This window comes from Acinonyx jubatus, chromosome C1, assembly GCF_027475565.1.
Source record: "Acinonyx jubatus isolate Ajub_Pintada_27869175 chromosome C1, VMU_Ajub_asm_v1.0, whole genome shotgun sequence".
Taxonomy (NCBI): Eukaryota; Metazoa; Chordata; class Mammalia; order Carnivora; family Felidae; genus Acinonyx; species Acinonyx jubatus.
Window position 1 is genome coordinate 199,784,960 of NC_069381.1, and position 22,830 is coordinate 199,807,789.

Sequence of the window (22,830 nt, forward strand, 5' to 3'; positions counted from 1 at the left end):
AACAGACAAAAAAAAAAAAACGAAGACGAAAAACAAAACAACACCCCATATGAAGTTGGGCAAAGGAGAACAGCAGCAATCTGTTCTGTCTTGTGCCCACCACGGAAAGAGTTCTCAAGATCAAAGTTCCCAAATGGAGGCTTAGCGTAGGCCACAGGAGAGAAGCATGAGAAGAATCTGAAGGAGCAGATTGAGGGCCTAAACTTCATCTAGAGACAACAATGGGTGGGGCCCAGTAAAGTGAAATAGGTTGGTTGTGTTACATAGAATAAGCAATCTCGAAAGCAGGGGGGTGTGAGTGCTTTTTATTCCATGCTTAAGAGAGAAGTAGGTCTCTGAGGAGCACCTGGGACTGGCTAGAGACTCTTAAGAAAGGTAGATAGGCTTCCTGAGCATGTTGTGCCTTTTTGCTGGCTTGCCCTATGTATCTAAAGTCCATGGTAGGACCCTGGGTCTGGAGAACCTCTAACAAAAGAGAGGAAGGTATGGGATTCTCAGAAGCTGGCTTCCACTTGGATAGGGAAGGCCAACGGCCAACAGGCTAGAGCCAAGATTCCCTTGGTCAACAGTACCCATGCCTTTCAACATGGACTTCAGTTATCTTGCCCCTACAGTGGGGCCTCAGACTATATAACTCTGTGTCAGAGATACTCCTGCCATGGGAGTGCCTTTTAGGCTGACATTAGGGCACTATTCTCCAGGTCCATCCTCAGCAGTTGAGACAGTGACAGGTTAACTGAAGAGCCCCCTTAGCTTCTTCCTCTTGACCTTTGACAACTGAGGTCTCTTCACAGGGCCTGAAGGACCCTAGAAAGAAAAGGAATCCAAGTTAATAGAGGTTTCGAACAGTTCCACTTAGGTTAGGTTGCTCCCCTGACTCTGGGTGGGATGAGTGGCTGGCACAGGTGGTCTGAAGTCTGTGCTGGGCCGTGAATGTGACACAAGACCCTATGCAATGTGTACATCCCTTCTCCCGCCCGGAACAACCTCATAGACTATCACTGGAAGTGGGGTAAGGGAGAGAAGCAGTCAAGGTCCCTCAGTCAGTACAGGAATTGCAGAGAGGAAATACCAAAGTAAGATGCACAAGACCATGATTCTCCATATAGAAATCCATAATCTAGAGGCCTGGTCACAAATACCCTCCAGTATTTGTTAAGGCAGCATCAACTAGGTGACAGCCGCGGGGCCTCTGGCTCAGGGGCTACAGGTTCATGACTCACTGTGGGGTGTTTCTCAGTCACTGGGAGGGATGGTGCTGAGGAGACCGGCTCTTCTGGCTGGCTCAGAAGTTGGTTTTCAGTTCCTTGTGGGGAGGTACTGCTTGAGGGCTGAGGGTCTCCTGAAATCAGAAAGATTAAGAGAAGACAGTGATAAATGTCTTCTTCTTACCAGGAAGGCATTAGCATTTACCAAGCATTCTGATAAAGGCCAGGGTTTAGTACTAAGATATAAACAGACAGAAGTAGCCACAAATCCAACTTCCAGCTGACTTTTGGAAAGCTCTGTGTCTACTCTGAAGATTCCCCAGGCCCACTTTAACTAGGTAGGACAAGCGCTTCTTTGACTCAAAACAGCCAACTGCTCTTCAATAGACATTTCCTACCATGTCTCAGGTAGAGAGATTAATCTTCCTCCTGGTCCTCTCACTAATTCTCCAAATACCTAGACCAGTTCCAATAGAAGTTTCTGCAGTGATGGAAATGTCTGCATCTTCACTGTCTGCCTTGGTAGCTGCTGGCCACATGTGGCCACACGTAGCTATTGAGCATCTGAAATGTGGCTACACCAAAGGAGGAGATGTATTTTTCATTTTATTTCATTTATTCATTTTTAATTTAAATTTAAATCATGACTACCATATTGGACAGCACAGACCTATACCTTAACTCTAACCCCAGGGAGACCAAGAACCTCCACAGCTACGGAGCTACTCACCAGTGCCTTGATGCTCCTGTCTCACTTGGATCTCTTGTCTGGTGACTGCCACATACAGATTCTGTAAATGCATGACAAAGGGTCTTCCGTCACCTACATGGCATGCCTCTGGTAGTTTCTAGAAGGGAGAGAAGATGTTGTCATTGGTTGTACTCTATTGCCAGAGAAAAGGAGTTTGATATCTCCACTGGCAGAAACGGCATCAAACACAAAAGAATTTATGTAGGGAAGTTAGATCCAGTATAGGACATCCATATCCATATATTGTTGGGAACAATATAAGACCTCTTGTGAGCTCCTCTCCTCTGAAAGGCAACTCCAAATGTATATCTTTAATTCCCCCGATACTTAAAGTCTATTATGTTTTCCCATGAATACCCCTGGGGTACCCATGGGTCTCTGGGGTCTTTCTCCCAAAGGGATGACCTCTTAAAGGATGGTTTTAGGAAATCATCTTCCCTACATTGTCTCTGAGCTGTACAGATGACTGTTTTACTTAAATTCACTCCTACAATTCCACACTAGAGAGAGAAAAAAAGATGAAATCCAGGGAAGGGGAGAAAGAGCAGAATGGGAATGACAGACTGAGAGATAAGACTATAAATTATGGAGCTGTGAAGTTCAGTTAGAGGAGATGGGAGAACTAAATTTTGCAAAGCTTTGGAGGCTTCCCTGCCATTTTACATTCCTTACTGCAATCCCATGGTGCTTTACTGTAATCCCTGAACCGACAAATGGGGTTCCCCCAGGAGGGGAGAAAAATTGATTCTTTAAAAAAATTTTTTTTAATGTTTATTTATTTTTGAGAGAGAGAGAGAAAGAAAGAGAGGCAGAGAAAGAGGGAGACACAGAATCCAAAGCAGGCTCCAGGCTCTGAGCTGTCAGCACAGAGCCCGACGCGGGCCTTGAACTCACGAAATGTGAGATCATGACCTGAGTGGAAGTCAGATACTTAACCGACTGAGCCACCCAGGTGCCCTGAAAATTGATTCTTGAGGCATAAAAACATCTTACTCTTTTCAAGTATGAAAGATCAGGGCACCTAGGTGGCTCGGTTCATTACGTGTCCAACTCTCAATTTCAGCTCAGATAGTGATCTCACTGTTCGTTGGGATCTAGCTTCACGTTGGGCTCTATGTTGACAGCATGGAGCCTGCTTGTGATTCTCTCTCTCTCTCTCTCTCTCTCTCTCTCTCTCTCTCTCTCTCTCTCTCTTCCTGCCCCTCCCCTGCTCATGTGTGTGCACACTCTTTCTCTCAAAATAAATAAATAAACATTAAAAAAATTTTAAAGTATGAAAGATAACACATACCATATATAAACAGAATTTTGGTATGTCTGTGGATTAAAATTTCTTGAGAGGAAGTGATTAGAAAAAAGTGTCCTAAAAGGCTCCTTATGGGGTGCCTGGGTGGCTCAGTCAGTTGAGTGTCTAACTCTTGAATTCAGCTCAGGTCATGATCTAACGGTTCTTGGGATCGAGCCCCCCATGGGGCTCTGTGCTCAACTCGAGGAGCCTGCTTGGGATTCTTTCTCTCCCACTCTCCCTGCCCCTCCAGCCCTGTCCTCACCTTAAAAATAAATAAACAAACATTTAAAAAAGGTTCCTTAGCAAGGTGATAATGAGAAAAAAGTTGAGAAATACCACTATCATCACACTCTGTTTCCTTCCTTGTGAATGAACCATGGATTTACATCTACAGGAAAATGCTTTGCCTAGTTCAAGTTTCATACACTTGGCTTAACTGAGTTGAAGTAATGGCTGAAGACGGAAGAAAGGCAATAAAAACGAGATGAAGGAGCATGGTATCCCGTGGTCCCAAGCCTGGCTGCACTCCGGAATCTTGGAAAGGACCCAGAGTAACTTCCCCTGTCCCTGTGCATGCAAATAGTCATGGTCCCAGCCAAGCTAGCAGGTCTCTGAGGGAAGCTGTGCCAGCAGCTCACATGGGCACCAATCCAAGCATCCTGGATCGACCCACATCTCGTGTCAAGGGCACTTGCTCTGTGCTATAAGGGCATTCGTTTCTGAAAACCCACCATGGGAGAAGGCTGGAAGAAAGAAAGTGGGAGAAGCAGTGAAGTAGTTGCTGAACCACAGTCAGGATTATCTTTCCCTGAGTAGGGTGGTGGCTGGAAAACTTGTTGATGCCCAGGAAATGTAACACACATTTATACTCCAATCCCATTTCCCTAAGGACTATATCAGGCTTGGACTTCCACTGGAAACCACAGATAATGAATCAGGAGCCTTAAGTTGAAACTTTGCTTCTAGCCAATCATCGCCCCAGGAGTAAAACAGCCCTGAGGAACAAACTGAAACAGGGAAGGCAAACTATCAGGCCACACACCTCTACCTCGCCTCACTCTCCTTCTTAATGTCAGCTTCCCCAAGCCACCTCCTCCAGCAGAACGTCCTCTACTCTACAGCCAGAGAGCCCTGACAGTGGAGAGGTCAACAGCTGTTCTCCTTCCTTATGTCTCATGTTTCCAGACTGCTCAAGAAACGGGGGCTCTCAGGGCACCTGGGTGGCTCAGTCAGTTAAGCGTCTGACTCTTGATTTTGGCTCAGGTCATGATCTCAAGGTTTGTGGGATCGAGCCCAGTCTCAGGCTCCCACGCTTGGAATTCTCTCTTTCCCTCTCTCTCTGTCCCTCACCCGCTCACATGTGTGCACGTGCTCTCTCTCTCTCAAAATAAATCTTTAAAAAAAGAAAAGAAAGATGGCCTCTCTTAAGGATCCTCCACACACAGCTTGTTAGGCACGGTGCTGCCTGTACAAATGGGCTAGGCAGAATCTAGGCAGTCCCATGTCACCCCCTCCTGCCCTTTCTATGGAACTAAGCAGACTCATAAATTTTCTAGGGTGATTTTTAGCCAACTCCTGCATTTAGTGTCAAAATGAAAGGCCACTAAAGCCAGTGCTGTCCTGAACCTAAGTTCAAATACAGAATCTGTATCTTAAACCTCTTCCATCCTTCCCTGTCTCAGGGACATCTGGTCTCGGCAGCTGTTGTCAAAAGTCACCCCACCTGAGTATTCCCTGAAAAGTATTACAAAGAGAATATGGGTACATTTGCTGCATATTTACTATGTGCTAGATACTGTCAATGTATTAACCCATTTGCCTTGTTCACTGCTGTTTCCCTGGTACCTAGAACAACAATAACGACTTGTGAGTTGGGGCGCCTGAGCCGTGCAGTCAGTTAAGCTTCTGGTTCTTGATTTCAGCTCAGGGCATGATCTCACGGTCGTGGGATCAAGCCCCGTGTCGGGCTCTGCACTGACAGCATGGAAGCCGCTTCGGATTCTCTCTCTCTCCCCTTCTCTCTCTGCCTATCCCTACGCTGGCATTCTCTCTCTTTCAAAATAAATCAATAAACATTAAAAACAAAATAACTATTTGTGAAGGAATGAACATGGCAGGCACTAGTATGACCCCGTTTTCCCGAGGTGGTGCCTACTGGCAAGCAGTGGAACAGGATTAGAACCCAGAGAGGTGGGCTTTAGGGCCCGTGCGTACAATGACTACCCTGCTTACTCCCGAAACAGCAGAATTTTAGTCAAAAGGGCAACACAGCCTTTCCCAGGATCACAACGCTCTCTTGCCTCACATCACAGTTCACTTGCCTAAACTCCCATCCAGCTCAGGAACACACTCTCTCAGGGAACAAGGAAGGAATGAGCAGAGAAAATGGACGTTCTACCTGAAAAGCTGGCCCCACCTGGAACCCTCAGGGGGCTGAGGCCATCCCTCAATTCCATTCCAGCCATTCCCATCATCACTGACTCCACAGGCATCATCTTCACAATATGCAAGGAGAAGGAGGTGGAGAGGCCCCGGCTTGGGAAGGAGGAACATTAGCTCCAGGCAGGACAATGGCAGGGGCGAGCTAGGGCAGGCGGCAGAGATCAAAGGGAGAACATTGGGGTCAGGACTAAGAAAAGCAAATAGCAGTGCCCCCTGCCATAAGTACAAAGGAGCCAGGAGCAAGGTGTACCAGCCACAAAGCAGGTCACTGCCCAGAGTGGGGAGGGGAAGAAGAGACAGGTCAGTCTACTGTATAATGTGTTCATCCGATTAACCCAGAATCAGTGCTACGCAGCAAAAAGCTATTAAGATTCTCCCACGTGCCAGGCACTGCAGGACTGGGGCGAGGGGGAAAGACGTGTACCCTGCCCTCCTCAGAACAGGACCGAGCTAGTCTAAGATTTAAAATAAGAGTCCCTGCCTCAAAGAGTATATTCAGGTGCAAGGAACGGGCAGTGTAGGGTTTTTTCCAAGTGTTGTGTTATCACAGAGTTATAAACAAAGAGTATTAAGAACCCAGAGAAGAAGAAAGAGGAGGAATTTGAGAGTCTCCCAAAAAGCCTGGGGTGGGGAGGGTGACACCTGGCTAGCCGTGCAAGGTTAGACTGTGAAGGTGGGGAGCTATGTGAGGCACAAAGGTTGATGTATCTCATGGGAAACAGGACCCGAAGGCGAAGTTCATACCCATCAGATTGCTAAGGGCTTCGTTTTTTGAATTAAGGGTATGCCTGTGGGAGTTTCCTTTTGTTTCACAAAGTGGCTTTTTCTACTACACCCGTGCTTGCCAAGGCTTGCTTGGCTCCAAACGAATACTGAATCAAGCGTGAGGGGTCAGAAGCATTCTCCAAGTTTGCCTCTGCAGGCTTTCGGCAACATTTAGCACCTCCTCACTAACTAACCGTTACACTGTGACTCTTCAGGAGTCCCACAGCGACACTTCTCTCCCATCTCCAGTTTGCTGGGACTTTGGCCCCTGCCATCTGGCCATATCAGAAGCTTTAGGAAAACCAAAGCTACAGATCCTCTAGGGCATTTTATTTCCCCTTCTTTTCCCTACTGCAGCTCATTTCAGTTCCCAGTGCCCAAACTCCCCTCTGTCGTGGAGCTGTGTCTGTAGCTCCCATCACTATGAGTCCTCAAACTCACTCCCAGGGGTCCAGAAATTCCAAGGCTCCCTCTTACTTTCTGACCCCAGCAGGATTTGCTGGAGAGATCCCAATTGTCTCTTTCCATTAGAAATAAGACGTCGGACTGGGGTGGGGTGCCTGGGTGGCTCAGTTGGTTGGGCGTTCAACTTCAGCTCAGGTCGTGATCTCAAGGTTCGTGAGTTCGAGCCCCAAATCAGGCTCTGTGCTAACAGCTCAGAGCCTGGAGCCTGCTTTGGATTCTGTGTCTCCCTCTCTTTGTACCCCTCCCCAGCTTTCTCTCTCTCTCTCTCTCTCTCTCTCTCAAAAATAAATAAAACATTAAAAAAAAAAGAAATAAAAGGTCAGATTCCCAACCTCACTCCCCACCTCCCTACCCACCCTCACCCCGCCCCGACTCCATCCCTCCTTTCCTCTGAAGCTGTTTCAGAAGAAACTTTTAGAGTCCTGGGTAAAGAAAGGCTGGACCCTGACTGACAGTAGCTCACCCTACTCAATAGGGGCCCACAGCCGAGGAGACTGGGCGTAGGGGACAAAGGAGAAAAGGGAACAGACCAAATGTCAGCCCTGAGCAGGTCTTTGGTGCCAGCACCAGGCCCAGAAGCCTGTGCAGCACCCAGCCCCCAGGCCCCCACAGACTGTACTGTCACAAAGCAGGGCAGAGCCCCCAAAGCATGATTTCCTAAGGGTAGGAGTTCCTCTCCTCCCTCATGCAACCTGGTAAACTCTGCTGGGATGTTCACAAACTTCCTCGCCTGGAGAAAGCAAGTCCCAGTTTAGGAAATTATGGTGATTTTCATCATTAGCTCCGCTTAGGGTTAAGGGCACATTGGAAAATTCTTCTAGGGTCCCACATTACCAAAGGGTTACCAAAATAGCGAAGAAGGAGAAAAACGGTTTAGGAAGATGACTCTAATAAGAAAGACTCTAACAAACAGAACTCCCCACCTTCAATCCATTCACCCAACAAATATTTACTGACCATCTACGGTATTCAGGATGATTGAGATGCTGGGGATATAACAGATCGAACACAAGAGATAAGAAAAAAATCTCCTGCTCTCCTGAAGTCTACATGCTAGAGAGGGGGATCAACAACAAACATATAGCTAATTAAAACATACACTCTATCAGATGGTGACCACAGAAAAAAATAAGTCAGCACAGGCGTTATGGGATTGGGGCAGGATTGTGCTGCAATTTTTATCAGAGGCCAAAGAAGGCCTCACTGAGAGGGTTAATATTTTTTAACAACCCAAACAGAAGTGAGAGAATGATCCACATGGCTCTCTGGGTCAAGGGACTAGATTCCCAGTTTGCCTGGGTCCAGTCCCCGCTTATGCCTGTTGCCGTTTATTAATAGAGGTCCCTTTCTCCCTGATTCAGTCCTAGTTTGCACGATAAATTAGACAGTCACCCTGTACCAGAGGACGAGCATGGCAGCTATGTGCCTGTGTGTTTGTGTATTTTTTTGAAATCGGCAGTTAATGTAGTTTATTAGCTTTTGCTCTGGAGGATGGGAAGCCATTAGAGTTTACAAAGGAGTGAAATGATCTGATTTACATTTTGAAAGCATCACTCTTGAGTGTTGAAGGACCAGAGAAGAAGTAGGCAGATCTTCTAGAAGGCTGCTAGGATGACCAGGAGAGCCTGGGCCTGGGTGGTAGAGGGGAGGTGGCAACGAAGTGACCAGATTCTGGGTATGTCTGAGGGTATGGCCAACAGGATCTGCTGATGGAGTGGGTGTAGCATTCGTAAGGAGTCAAGGATCGCCCCATTCCAGAACAGAAGGTGGATGTCACTGAGGGATGACCCAGAAACCGAAAATAAATCCCCAGACCAAAGGAAACCTGAAATGACCCCTAAGTCTGCAACACAGAGCCAGCTGTGGTAGCAAAAGGGTGAGACTAGAAGGAAAGGTGAATCCAATGCCCAGGGGAAGTATCACGGTATAAAAAGAGAAAGCCCAAAGTGGCTTCTCATTCAAAGAGGAAGCAGGAAGATTATCCAGGGATTAGAAAAATAAATTCTTAGAAGAAAAAAGAGAAGCAGAAGCAAGCTTTAAGGTCTGGCTCGAGAGTCCAAAGACTTGGATTTGTACCTTAGGTCTATTTGCTAGCAGGAACACTTAGGGCAAGTTATTATACTTAATCAATGTCTGATCTTGAGAGAGAGAGAGAAAGGGAGATGGAGGGATGGACAGATGGGTGGGATGGCGGGGTGACTAACAACAACTATGGTCATCGTTCATGGAAGGATTAAATGAGAGAGTAGAGTAAGGACCCAAGAAATGTCTATCCCTTCCCTTTGCAAGGCACACTGAGACTTCTCTTGCCTGGAAAAGTCCAGTGCCAAGCAGGCTCAAGAAATGTCTTGATGCTCTAGTGCAGACAGAGAAACCAGGTCTGACTCAATTATTAACCCCTCCCCACTGCTCTTCCAACAATTCAGTGACAAGTCAAAGCCCAGAGCAGGGACACACTGTCATGGAAACCCTGGTTGGTAACCCTCAGGGAGTTCATTGCCCACCATTGCCACACTAGCCCACTCCTCAGACTCTGGTCAGGACCAAGGCCAGAAGGCTTCTGTACCAACAAGTCCTGGCTTTAAATCCTCACTTTGCCAGTCAGCGTCTATGTTCCTAACCTCTTTTGGCTCTGTTCCCTCACCAGAAAAGCGAGGATACCTACTGACACCTGTTCATATGAGATTGCTAGAAGGGTCACACGCAATAATGTAAAGGTTGCCAGCTCGGTATATATTATGTCTCCCAATCTACCCCAAACTGCTCTGTTGCTTCTCAAAGATCTTCTTTGATCTCCCAAGTTCAGGACCTACCCAAGAGGTCAAGGTCTTGATTTTCATCCTCCTCACCCTCTTTTTTTTCTGGTGGGGCAGGTGTGATGCTGGAGAGTAAAGCTACCCTCTCCAGAGGCACACAGAGCACAAGCAGCTTGCTCCCCAAAAAACTTCAGCAAAAGCATTCCAACTAGCCCAATTTGTCCAACGATGCTTCAGCCAGGAACCCTTTCCCACCACCCCTTCCTGCTCCCTAATGTGCCTGGTGCAAAAGGCTCTGCCACGCCATTTCCATTTTAAACCAACACATGCTCAATCAACAAAGGCTATTTGGAAAGTAGAAAAACATAAAACATGACCTGCAGATACATCATCCACAGTTGACAGACAAATGTATTTTGATGGGATTGATCTCTGTTTCTTCAGAGTCTGAGAGAAAAAAAAAAACGTTAATGGGACAGAAAAAAGAGAGAGATGGCATTGATATCCAGGTTTTGCAAATACAACCGCTGGCTCTCCCTCCTCCGCACTTCAGTTACTCCACAGCAGCTCACTTGGATGAGCAGTTTTGGAGCTTCAAGCAAGATCCAGCCTCTGTCTTGTCCCTCACAGAGCACCCCTGTGAGTTCTCTCAGTTCGCTGATTGCAAATCTTGCTGATTTGGGAGAGAACACAGTACCCTGAGCACACAAGGCACGCTGCCCTTGAAGACGGCATGTGAAGTCCAGACGGCTGAGGCCGCTCCTGTGTTTGGTCTGGGTTAGCTTTGTTTGGGTCTGGGCCCCACCGGGCCTACCCTGACCACTCTGCCCGCCGCTGCTGACCTCACCGTGCTCTCCCGGCAGCCTCTAGCTCCTGAGCACCCGCCCACTCAGCGCTGGGCTCTGCTAAGGAGAGAGCACAGACAGGTCTGGACTTAATCTTGTGTTTGGGGGGAAAAAAAAATCTTGCACTGGGGACCCTGCAAATCAAGTGCAGTCCATCTTGCACTGGGGACCCTGCAAATCAAGTGCAGTCCATCTTGCCCCTCCCCACGTTAACGCGAGGTGGGAGAATGGCTGTGTGCACGCGTTCTTACATTCAGGCACGCAGGTATGCCGTCTAGTCAAATCAGTAAATCGCTTTGTGGCCTGCCCTTCTAATGGGATAATTTTGCTGCCTCTCTCTCTCTCACGGTGCTGGAAATGCAATGGAGATAAGATACGCGCATAGTTCAAAACAGTTCGAGATAAAGTCCCGTCCTACTTGTGTTATTCAGATTTTTCTGGTTCCACTTGAGGCCTAGTGAGCTCCCTGAACTGCACAGCTAGAAGAGACGGGAGAGGGGAAGAGAGACTATAAAAGAGGTGTCCAAGTAGATGGCTTAACTAATATTAGTAAGATTAACATTTGGAGACACTTTTAATGTACTAGGTACTAGGCTAAGCATTTTAATGCATTTATCTCAATTAATCTCCACAGTAACCCTATCAGCAAGGCACTAAAATCATTGTCATTTTATATATGAGAAAACAAGGGCCCAGAGAGGTTAAGTAACCTAACCAAGGCCACAGCTAGAAAGTGGTAGGGTGGGGAAGTAGAAGACCTGGGAAGCCGGACTCCAGAACGTACCCCTGAGCCACTATGCTCTAATACCTCTTAGAGTCACCCCATGAGACACGCATGTCTCCCTTCTGCCCCCGCAACCCATTCCCCACAAGGAAGCTGGTCCCCATTCTGAGGTCCAGTACTAGAAGCTAGCCCTCACCTACTTCTTAACTCCCCAAATAGCCCAAGAGGCTGACAGAAGGAAAAGACAGAAGGCCCTCCAGAGAAGGAAAGCCTTACTCAGGCCCTGGCATGTCCTCCGATGGTACTAGAAAATCAGAAACAGGAGTCTCTGGTACAGGGAGGCTCTAGACTCTAAATCTCCTTTTAAAATAAGTACAGCCCCTCAAAGTCATAGCAGGAAGGCCCCTCAGCTCTGCCCCAAAAGAAAAATAATGGTAAAGGGAGTGGAAGTGAAGGGGGGGGTGGGGGCCGCCGCTCTCATAAGAGCCCTTTGTGGTGGCTGCCTCTGAAAGGAGGTTTTGCTAGACAAGGTGGAACTTCTCAAGGTGACAAGCAAATGGTACAGCCTAAGCTGTGACCCTTTGCTCGCTCCAGAGCCACCCCTCCCCTTTGCAGGGCCAATTCTAAACTGTCCCAAAGCCCCACCCAGCCCCAGCACAAACCGCGGCTTTCTAGTCTGGGGAGCGCCTCACAAGCGGCAAAGGGGCTGGGGGACCAAAGTGGTTTCCTGGGGGGGAGGAATCCTCGGAGCCCCTCAGAAACTTCAGCAGCTCCCACTCCTTCTCCAAGAACAAGCAGCTCCTGTCAGCTCTGGCTCAGGGAGGGGACTCCGGCCAGCCTGTGCTGGGGAGACAACCAGTCTGAATGACCATCAAGCATGACCTCTCTCAAGTTCAGCCGCCTCACCATCCTTTCCCCAAACGGAGATGAAACAATGTGGTAAAAATCAGAAAGAAAAAGCGTCATATTTAATAACAACAAAAATCACAGCTATAAGGCAGGCACCTGGCTCTGAAAGCTCTGGATCCCTGCCCTGTGCCACGAGCAACTGTTCAGAAATGCAGATTTCATTTTCTTTCTTGTGCCAGTGGAGAAGAGAGGACAGTCAGCTGGGTCTACAGGACACAGAGGTGATTTAGAGGACCCGCTAGTATTCTCTGTAGGACCTCTACCACTAAAGGGATTCTCTTTCACTCCAGATTACACGCCTGACAGCTGGGAACACAGCCCATGGCGGCTGTCACCTCATGGGCTCCCTGCCCCCCCCCCCACCCCCACCCACCGCGCCTTCTGCCTGCTCCCTGTAGGGTAACACAGTATCCTGTCTACCCTGCAGAATCTTACTCTAAAGGGTGATGCACCGCCTCCCCATATACACATAAGTACACACACACACACACACACACACACACACACACACTCATGAGAGGGGCCTGATCTTCATGACCTTAGGTAGGTAAAGATTTACTAGGACACAAATCACAAAGGAAAAGATTGATAAACTAGACTACACTAAAATTAGGAACTTCTGTTCACCAACAGATACCACCAAGAGCAAAACAGCAAGCTACAGAATGGGAGGAAATACCTGCAATACATACAAGCAATAACGGACCCATTTCTAGAATATATGAAGAATATATGGAAAACTCTTAAAAATCAATACGAAAAAGACAAATCACTCAAGAGAAAATTGACAAAAGGCTTGGTCAAATCTAAATGACCAATAATTGCATGAAAATGTACAAAACCCCATTAGTTATTAGGGAAGTTAAAACCACAATAGGGTGCCGCTACATACTTACCATAATGGCTAATAGGGAAAGGGCAGATGATATGTGTTGACAAGGATGTGGCACAACCAGAACTCTCAGACGCTGCTTGTGTGAGTACAAACTGAGAGTCACTTTGGAAGACTGGCAACATCTACTAAATCTAAACATATGTGTAACTACGAAGAGACCATTCCAATTCTATGTATGTATCCAGTGCAAATGGATAAATTGCGGAATGATCTTACAATGAAATATTATCCAGAAATGAAAATTAACAAAGCACTGCTCTCCACAACACGGGTAAACTTCATAAACATTTTATTGCATGAAAGAAGTCAGGCATAAAAGAGTATATATTATGTATATAGTTCCATGTATATGAAGTTCAAAACAGGCAAAAATAACCTATCGTATTAGAAGTCGGGACAGCGGCAACCCTTTAGAGATGGTATGTACTGAGTAGAACTGAAAGTTTCTGGTTCCTGATTTGGGTACTGATTATATGGCCATGTTCACTTTGTAATGATTCTTCAAGCTATCTGCTTATGATATGGACACTTTTCTGTATATATCTTACACTTCAATTAAAACGTTTATTAATAAAAGATAAACCACCATGGAAAGCAATCTGGCAGTTGCTCAAAGAGTTAAATGGAGAGTCACTATATGCCCCAGCAATTGTGCTCCTAGGTCTATACCAAAGAGAACTGAAAACATATGTTCATGCAACAACTTTTACACGAATGTTCATAGCAGCATTATTGATAATAATCCCAAAGTGGAAACAACACGAGTGTCGACCAACTGATGAATGGATAAACAAAATGTGCCATACCCATATAATGGCAAATTATTCTGCCATAAAAAGGAACAAAGTATTGATACTTGCTTCAGAAGATGGATCTTGAAAACATCAAGTCAAGTGAAAGAAGCCAGATTCAAAATACCCCATATTGTATAATTCCATTTGTGTAAAATATTCAGAATAGGCGAATCCACCTAGAGACAAAGTAGTTTAGCAATTTCCAGGAGCTGAGGGATGGGGGGGGGGAAATAAAGAGTGACTGCGGATCAGCACAGAGTTTCTTTTTTTAGGGTGATAAAAAGGTTCTGGAATCACAATAGCAGCTATGGCTGTACGACCCTGTGAGCATGCTAAAAACCACTGAATCACACACTTCCGGTAAATGTTAAAGTATACAAATTGTAACTCAATTTTTAAAAGGATTTTTAAAAAAGATAAAGTCTCTGCTCTCCCCCTCTCCTCTTGCCATTCTCCATTCTGTTTCCTCTTTTAGGAATAGACGCTTTGTGCTCGCTTCGGCAGCACCTATACTAAAATAGGAATAGACGCTTAGGCTCTCAACAGGCTTGGACAACTTTTAAAGGGCTTTAATACAGTCAGTGGAGCAGACTCCTGCCTAGTGACTGAGTGACCGGAGTTAGCACAGAACAGGGACAGAACACAGGATCCAGAGTCACACGCGCCCGACTCTGAAAATACGCCCCTCCCCATTTACATATCCATTTTATGATCTTAGCTAAGTGACTTAATCCCTTTGAGCCTCAATCTTCTCTCCATAAAATGAGAAAAATAATTCCTATCAATGAGGGTTTCCGAGAGGATTGTTAAATGAGATAATGTGTGAGACGTATTAATCACATTCCTTTGAGAGTTCCAAGCAATCTGTGTTCCTTGAAGGCAACCAGAAGAAGCACTTCAATCAGCTGAACAGTGTGGGCTTTGGAGTTGAAATGCTTACACTTGGATCCCCAATACATCACTTTATCTTGCTAGTAACCTTTGTTTCTCCAACTGTAACCCCAGGAATAATAATACTACCTGCGTTACAGAGTTATCGTGAGGATTAGATGAGATAATGCATGTGAAATGCTTGCTACGCCGCCTGGCACACAGAAAGCACTCAATAAATATTATATTAACTGTTATTAGCAATTCAATCATTCAACGAAATTGTTGAATATGCCACACAGTGTGCCATGTCCTAAGGATAAGATGGAGTTCACTGCCTTCAAGAAGCTCATATTTTGGTTGAGGAGTCAGACCCATAAACAAATAATTGTTCTTCGTGGCCAGCCACACACTAGAGCCTTTGATTCCCAGTCAATAACACCAGGTCTAAGGTATTATAAAACAAAGCTGGATATGTAAGGAACGGTGTGGGGTGGGGGCAGCGGTGAACACACTAACCATGAATCAACAGTAGACCCTCCTTTTTTTTTTCTATAAATAGCCTACAAGAATCTAGATAAATAGGCATGCAGACTTCCTCCTCGGCATTACTTCTAACTGGCTAGGGGTTTAACAGCATCTCTTATATATCTATCCCCTGCTGGCTTCAAAGCTGGTCCCTTCTCATCTTTTAGATCTCTGTTTAAATGTCACTTCTTCAGGCCCCTGGACCATATCATCTAAAGTATTTGTCCTTATAGAACTCTGTTCTTTTCCTTCCAAACAATTACAATAATTTTCAACTGTTTGTTTGTTTACTAATTTCCTACCTCCCCAACCAAGCTGTTAGTTCCTAGAATTCAGGTTCATTCTGCCAATATTTACCAAGTGTCTACTATGTGCCAGGCTCTGAAGTATGTGCTGGGCATTCAGTTTGGGGGTACAGACATGACTACTTCGCTCATGGAGCCTACAACCTATATTCACTGAGCTTTGGGATGGAAGTTTTCCCCAATCCTGGCTGAGGATCTTCTTTTGACTAGCTCAGTTAGATACAGGCCCTTGACTGCCAATCTCTCACTCAGTCCAAAAAACAAGAGGCTGGAACTCTGGGGACTTCTTAGTTCTTCCTTTTGCAGTCCTAGATTCCCATAACCCAGTAGAGTTTAAGTTAGGGCACACGGCACAACCTCAGAGCCATTTCTGCAAGTTCTTATTTTAAAAAGCTATTCAGGGCGCCTGGGTGGCTCAGCCGGTTGAGTGTCCGACTTCGGCTCAGGTCATGATCTCACGGCTTGTGGGTCCAAGCCCCGCGTCGGGCTCTGTGCTGACAGCTCAGAGCCTGGAGCCTGGGTCCTGCTTCGGATTCTGTGTCTCCCTCTCTCTCTGCCCCTAACCCACTTGCATTCTGTCTCTGTCTCTCTCAAAAATAAATAAACATTAAAAAACAATTTTAAAGCTATTCATATCAGTTTGCTAGGAGCAAAAACTGTTGGTATCAGGCAAAGGATGTACTGATTGGGATAGGAGACGGGATGGGAGGTGGGGGGAATAGAGGCAAGGGTCACCCTAAGTCCTGCGGAGAAGGAATAACTAGACCTAGAGGTTCTGAGCCCTTAGCACCTTTCAAATTCAATGCCCTGAGATTTTCTGGTGGCAGCTTCCCACAGTCTGAGCTTCTCTATCACTGAGCCTGACTTCATCCCAAAGTCTGCTTCCTGCTAAGGCCAGTCTGAGGTCCAGGGATGCTGAATTAGACTCTAGTAAATATATTCTGCTGCAAGTTTTCTGGGAATAGGTAAAGGGAACACTGTTTTCCAGGTCTGGGGACTGGGAGATAATAAAATTCAAAGGGTTACTGAAAAAGCTGCTTTAAATTCTTTATTAAATAAACAAGGGTATACACGCATGTGCGCGCACACGCACACATACACAGAATAAATCTTGCTTAATAGCAGGAGATAATTCCCGAAAGCAGGATCAAGGAAAAAAATCTCAAGCTACAGAAACAAATAAATTTAGTCACTTACTTGGCACCTTCTGTGAGCCAGATTATGCTAGGTCCAAAGAAATAAATGAATGATTATGGGTTCAGCAAAGTATGTTCAGTTCTATGATACAGGTCTGTGCCTAGTCTGCCTTGAGAGAACAGCATGAAGCAGGCAGGATTTTTCACCCTTGTCAGGGATTTCCAAACTCTGCCCTCAAACTCTCTGCTCTTAACCTACACTGGAGACAAATGGAAGCAATGCTATGGGGTAGACCTGGAGGGTGGAGCTGGGGTAGATATATGTCCGTTAATTCAGAACAGCATACTGAATTGAAAATAGGGGGGAGATCTACAGGAACCAGCGAACTAAGAGCCCCCAGCCCAAATCACTGTTGCCAGATTGATCAGAATTAGTGGAATGACTGAAGGAAGGCTAGCAAGGAAAAACAGTGTCATGTAGGGAATGAGATTTTGCAGCTAAATCTGTGTGATATTGTCACAGGAAAATGAGATTCTCTGGAAATCTCGGCACTCAAATTCCTAACTCAGCCCCAGGTTAGGAGAATGCATGTCCTCAGCATTAGCCTCCCTTGCTCCTCATTGAGCAGATAGTAAGTATCATGTTGTTTTCCTGGCATAAAGACTGCATATCCTAGATGAATACACTGAGCACATCTATGACAGATTAAACATGGAAGCTATAATTTGGAGAAAATGCATGTGGAAAGAATGGCTCTTCCAGGATCCATGATCCTGGCTGGGGGAAGAAGAGAATTTTTTTTTCACTTAGTATTAAAACTTTACTATTAATTCCAATTACAAGCTGTGTTTTCTTGCCATACTAACATGATGCTACTACTTAGACGATCAGTAGATCTCTTTCTGGATTCATATTGATCTATCCACATTCTACTGGTTCCTTTGACAACCAACACTACATACTTTCTTTTCTTTTTTTTTTTAAAGATTGTATTTTTAAGTAATCTCTACACCTAACGGGAGGCTCGAACTCACAATCTAGAGATTAAGAGTTGCATACTCCACCAATGGAGCCAGCCAGGTACTCCAACAGCACACATTTCCTAGATAGATGATACAATACAAGTAGGAAGAAAACTGTTCTCTATATCAAATACAAATGACTACAAAGTAAGTTAAGGTGGCCAAGTCACTTAAGCTCCCTTCTCTGGAGGTGTATTCTATTCACCCACATACCCCCATAAAAGGGCAAGATGAGGTGGTCAAATCTGTACTATGTGACCCAGATCTCCTGAACCCAGCTAATTAGACCAAGGGTGGACATCTGACCCAAGAGAACTCAATCCTTAGACCAATCAGATTCTCTCCATCTAATATGTGACCCAAAAGCCATAGAGCAGGCATTCTTTGCTTTTTTGTGCGTGCCATGGACTCCTATGAAGTCTGGTGAAGGCTGAGGACTCTTCCAAATATGTACAAAAAAACATACAAGAGGGGTGTCTGGATGGCTCAGTCGGTTAAGCATCCAACTCTTGGTGTCAGCTCAGGTCATGATCTCCCAGTTTGTGAGTTCCAGCCCCACATCCGACTCTGTGCCGACAATGCAGAGCCTGCTTGGGATTCTTACTCTCTCCGCCCATCCCCTGTTCACAGTCTCTCTCTCTCTCTCTCTCTCTCTCTCTCTCTCTCTCTCTCTCTCTCTCAAAATAAATAAACATTTAAAGAAAATAAAAAATAAGACATATAAGATTACAAAGAAAACCAATTAATTAAAATGGTGTTTTTTAAAATATTTTTTAAAATGAGTAATACATTAATATGTATGCTTCTTTATTAATATATTAACCTACAAGATCTAGCTGCGGGCCTTATAACTTGTAATTTCAAACAGCAGTTGAATATAAACTATATTTCTTGATAAAATTTCATATATAAATTATTTCATATATAAAATGATATAAACATATCTGTAATATCTATTGGTGACGAAAGTTATAGGCACTGCTAATGCTGTAGTGGTTTGTGTTTATAAGAGAAAGAAATGCCAAATTTCAATTACAGGTTAATGAAGATAAGGTTGCAATTTCCCCCTCCACCCGATTCACGAGTCCCTGAATTCTAAGCATGGATTTTCAAGGGAACCACGGACGCTTGGGTAAAAAAAACCCCTGCTGTGGACTTTCACTGAACAACAGTGGATGCTTAGTTAGAACGGCCACGTACAGTTAGTCCGAGTGAGCAACAAGTCAAACCAAAGCCACGTGCCAGTCAGTAGTTTGTGGGAGCAGAAGCAAACTGGCCAGGGGGTGGGCATGAGGGATAAAAAGTGATTTGAGATCTCTGGGAAAGAAGCCACCTTTCCAGCCCCTGTGAGGCATGGTTAGTGCCCTGAAATTAGGTACCAAGAGATCTCTCTGTGCCTTTTCAGTATATTCCCTTTTCACTTAAGCTAATTGATGAAATTTTCTTCCTGACAATTAATTGCTGAGATAGTATTTAAACAAACAGGGGCACCTGGGTGGCTCAGTTGGTTAAGCATTTGACTCTTGATTTTGGCTCAGGTCATGATCTTGTGGCTTGCGAGTTTGAGCCCCGCATCAGGCTCTGAGCTGAGAGTGTGGAGCCTGCTTGGGATTCTCTCTCTCCTTCTCTCTCTGTCCCTCCCCCTGCTTGTGCTCATGCTCTCTCTCTATAAATAAATAAACTTAAAAAGGAAAACAAATAAGCTTACTGAGAGTTGATAATACACTATGTATATTTGTGTATATTAATATTCCACTGGATTATGAATTCCTTAATAGTTGAGACTATGTACAATCTTAATTCTGTAAAACCTGTAGCTGCTGGTTTCTGTGAGCCTGCTGTAGAAGACACTAATAATGTCCAGTGGCTCAAGGGCTCAAAGGGAGGGGGAGAGCGGCCTGTCCTCTGTCTATGTGACCAACCCCGGCAGGCAAACCTGGGCAGTTTAGATATTTCACTTGTAGGAGCCAGACAAAATGAAGCAGGATGAAAAATCAATGAAGTCCTGGAACTATCTGGATCATTATAGATGTTTAGGTTTAGGGAGGGCAAGGGCAAGAGGGAGACATAAACAGCCAGAAGAAGAAACCAAAGCTGTCAGAGTTCTTCTTGGGAAATGCATCTTAAATAGATATTCCATTTTATTGGGGGAAGGGAGGGACTGAGAGGGATAAACTGTGTCCTGATCAGCCTTCCTGTTAACAAAAATAACACTTATGGTCAATGTCTAAACTCCCATTAGACGAATGTAGGTCTGGGGCCACTTCTGTGGAGAAGGGAACAGAATGACCCTCAGGCTTCCCCAGCTGCTTTGCCCACTGTTTTCAACCCACTGAGGGTAAACAGGAAAGAGGACAGGGGATGAAGGGGAATGGGGCTGAAAATTACTGTTAATTGCTTTAAAATGCAGTGACTGGTGGGTACACGGTATTTGCTTTATTATCCTTTATGCCTTATGTACATCATATATTGTCCTTTATATGTACCACTATTTTATAGTGAAAATACTTTACTTTATTATTATTTTTTTTTAATTTGAGAGAGTGCATGCACACAAGCAGGGATGAGGGAAAGAGGGAGAGAGAAGGAGAATCTTAAGCAGGCTCCACGCTCAGCATGGAGCTCAACGTGGGGCTCAATCTCATGACCCTGGGATCACGACCTGAGCCAAAATCAAGAGTTGGATGCTCAACTAACTATCTGAGCCACTCAGGTGCCCTATAGTGAAAATATTGTAAAAGACATAGTGAAAACCAGATCAAATCAAACACCAAAAACATGAAAAAGTGAAAATTATTTAACACAATATCTGCAGTAACTACCAAAGTCCAAGCATGGTGGTAAGTCCATTGAGGGACATGCTCTCCAGACCTGTGGCCAGTGCCTGGCCCCTCTGGTCTCTGAGTTTAAAGAAGGGCAAGGATTCCAAGGATTCTGAGATTCTAGAAATAAAAATTCTGGATACAAAGTCACTCTCCAGAAAGACAAGAAGACTGGCAGGTTGTGGGTTAGGAAGCTGAAGTGCTTGAAGGTCAACTGCTAAGCCCCAGTTACCTGCTACTAGTTTAACTCAAAATACTCATTCACAACAGGGCACCAGCTAACCCCCTGGCTGGGGTGGCAGTGGAGGGACGTGACCTAAACGTGTCCAATGATGCTCTAAAATCCAGTGCCTACCTAGGTTAGAGCAGGGCCTAACGAGGCATCAAAGAGATAGCAGAGGAGGATGGAGCAGAGACAGACGAAAGTGGGGGTTAAAAGATATGCTTCAAGTTAGACCTCAACTCAGAACAGGAGTGTGGTCGTGATGAGGGTGGGTGGTGGGAGAAGAGGGCTGGAGAAAGAGAGAAGCGTGAATCTGCACAGGAGTCAAGACAGGTCTGATGAGGAAATTTTCCTAAATGGATGTGATCAGGCCTGAGGCTAAAAGCTGCTTTCTGAGACTTCAGTCCCTCAGCCCAGGATTTCTACACTCCTTGTCCTCTCTCCTGGCTGCAGCCCAGGTACTCTAAGATCATTTCTAGGTATAGTACATCTCGTGCTCTCTTGGATCTAGGTTTCACTGAGGAGGAAGGATGCCCTGGTTACCTAATTTAGTGCTTCCTACTGATATACTCCCCACTTCCTTGCAGGAAGCCATAATCTTGTGGGTTTAAGATTCCCAGTGAGTTTGCTAAACCCCTAAACCCAGGCTCACTTAGGAGGCAAGAGCAGGCAGCCCTGACACCAGGCTGACCCTAGGGAACAGAAGAGCTACTCCAGGGTTCATCTCCAGGTGAGGGGATGAAGGAAGGACCAAACCTAGGCTCTGGTTACAGGGCATCTTGAACACCTGCTGACAATAAAACATTTTCTGTCAAGGCTTTGGCCCTCCAACCCACCAAAACAGAGGAAGAGGGTGGGAGAGGAATCTTATTCTCTCTGATTCCCACCCCAGGGAATAACAGCTCCCACCCCAATGCCACCCTAAAAGCCACTAGCCAGAGCACAAGGGCACCTAAGGGAGAATCTAAAGGAAGGACTGACCAAGGGTCAAGAGACCGTATGGGTCCCTTCCTAATAAAGGGAAAGCAGATAGTAGACATGGGAGAAAGGCTAAGGAGACACTTGGCCAAGCCAGCTTTCCTCCATTCCCATTTGTATTATCTCTAACAAGCAAGGTAGCTTTTGGAAGATCTGTTGGGAGAATAAAGCAGAGAAGGGAAAGGAAGTAAAAGCCAACCATGATAAAAAGAGACTATGTAGTGTGTAGACGTCTAGCCCAAGAGGCCAGGTCTCCAGGTCTTGAGGAGCTTATCTTTCACCAAGAGTCCTAAGTGTTAAAGGAGCTCACCACCAGTGCTTAGCACGTGTTTCTATATCAGTACAATGCTTTACACCTGGTGGTCACTTAACAGCTGTCCCCTGCCCAGCTCTTTCCCCACATAATAGAAACCTTAGTTCATGCAGACCCTTAGTCTGTGCCCATTTCTTGTGCCCAGGACTGATCAGGAAGAGCCTTACCAGAGCAGCAAGAGCCAAGAGTGAATAGGAATGGCGCCATTGATAGCAGGAATTAGTTTCTCAATCAAATTCTTAATAACCTGGGATCTAGTTCAGAGAGAAGGGGCATGGGCACTATTATAAATGCAGCTGGAGAGGGAGCATCATCAGAATAATGTTAAAAGAGCAAAGGGGCAGGTTTTAAGGCAGACAGGAAGTAAGAAACATTTTCACTGAGGTCGTAAGGGGTGCTGAAGACAAAAAACCAGAGGTATAGTCAGTTAGACTATATCTGGGTTGGGCCCAAGAAGAGAAGCTTTGAGAAGCTGACAAAAAGTAAGAGGCTCAGTAAACCAAAACGTAGATTGGGGGAGAAAGGTGGAGACTCACTTACTGAGGGGCTCCTGGTGCAAAGCATTTTGCCTCATCCAGAAACCCTTCCTAAAACTGGATCCCAAAGCCCAGAAATCAAAGAACCATATTGAGAGAGGGACACTTGGAGAAGAAGGAAACATGGAGCTCTAAGATTTCCTTCTTTCTAAATAATTCAGGGCAGGAGGAAAGTGAGAGGGCCAACTTCTTGCTATTTTGGTCTTTTTTTTTTTTTAACGACTTTGAACTTTGTATTGCATAAAGTTGGTAGA

General features: G+C 45.4%; 1 protein-coding gene across 5 annotated transcripts in view; it reads right to left on the bottom strand.

Moving 5' to 3' along the window:
* Positions 1–288: 288 nt before the first annotated feature.
* The window catches only part of NHEJ1 (non-homologous end joining factor 1), an 81,399-nt gene continuing 58,857 nt past the window's right edge, over positions 289–22,830 (bottom strand). For 3 of the 5 annotated variants that reach the window (XM_015066657.3, XM_027050299.2, XM_027050277.2), the window contains exons 6-8: positions 1,939–2,056; positions 1,224–1,342; positions 289–807 (exon numbers count right to left, since the gene is read on the bottom strand). In XM_015066657.3, the coding sequence (XP_014922143.2) occupies positions 733–807; positions 1,224–1,342; positions 1,939–2,056 (312 nt within the window). In that variant the 3' untranslated portion in view covers positions 289–732. Of the gene's footprint in view, positions 808–1,223; positions 1,343–1,938; positions 2,057–10,052; positions 10,123–22,830 lie in introns of all 5 variants that reach the window. The other 2 variants (XR_008295577.1, XM_053215816.1) reach the window with 2 other exon arrangements.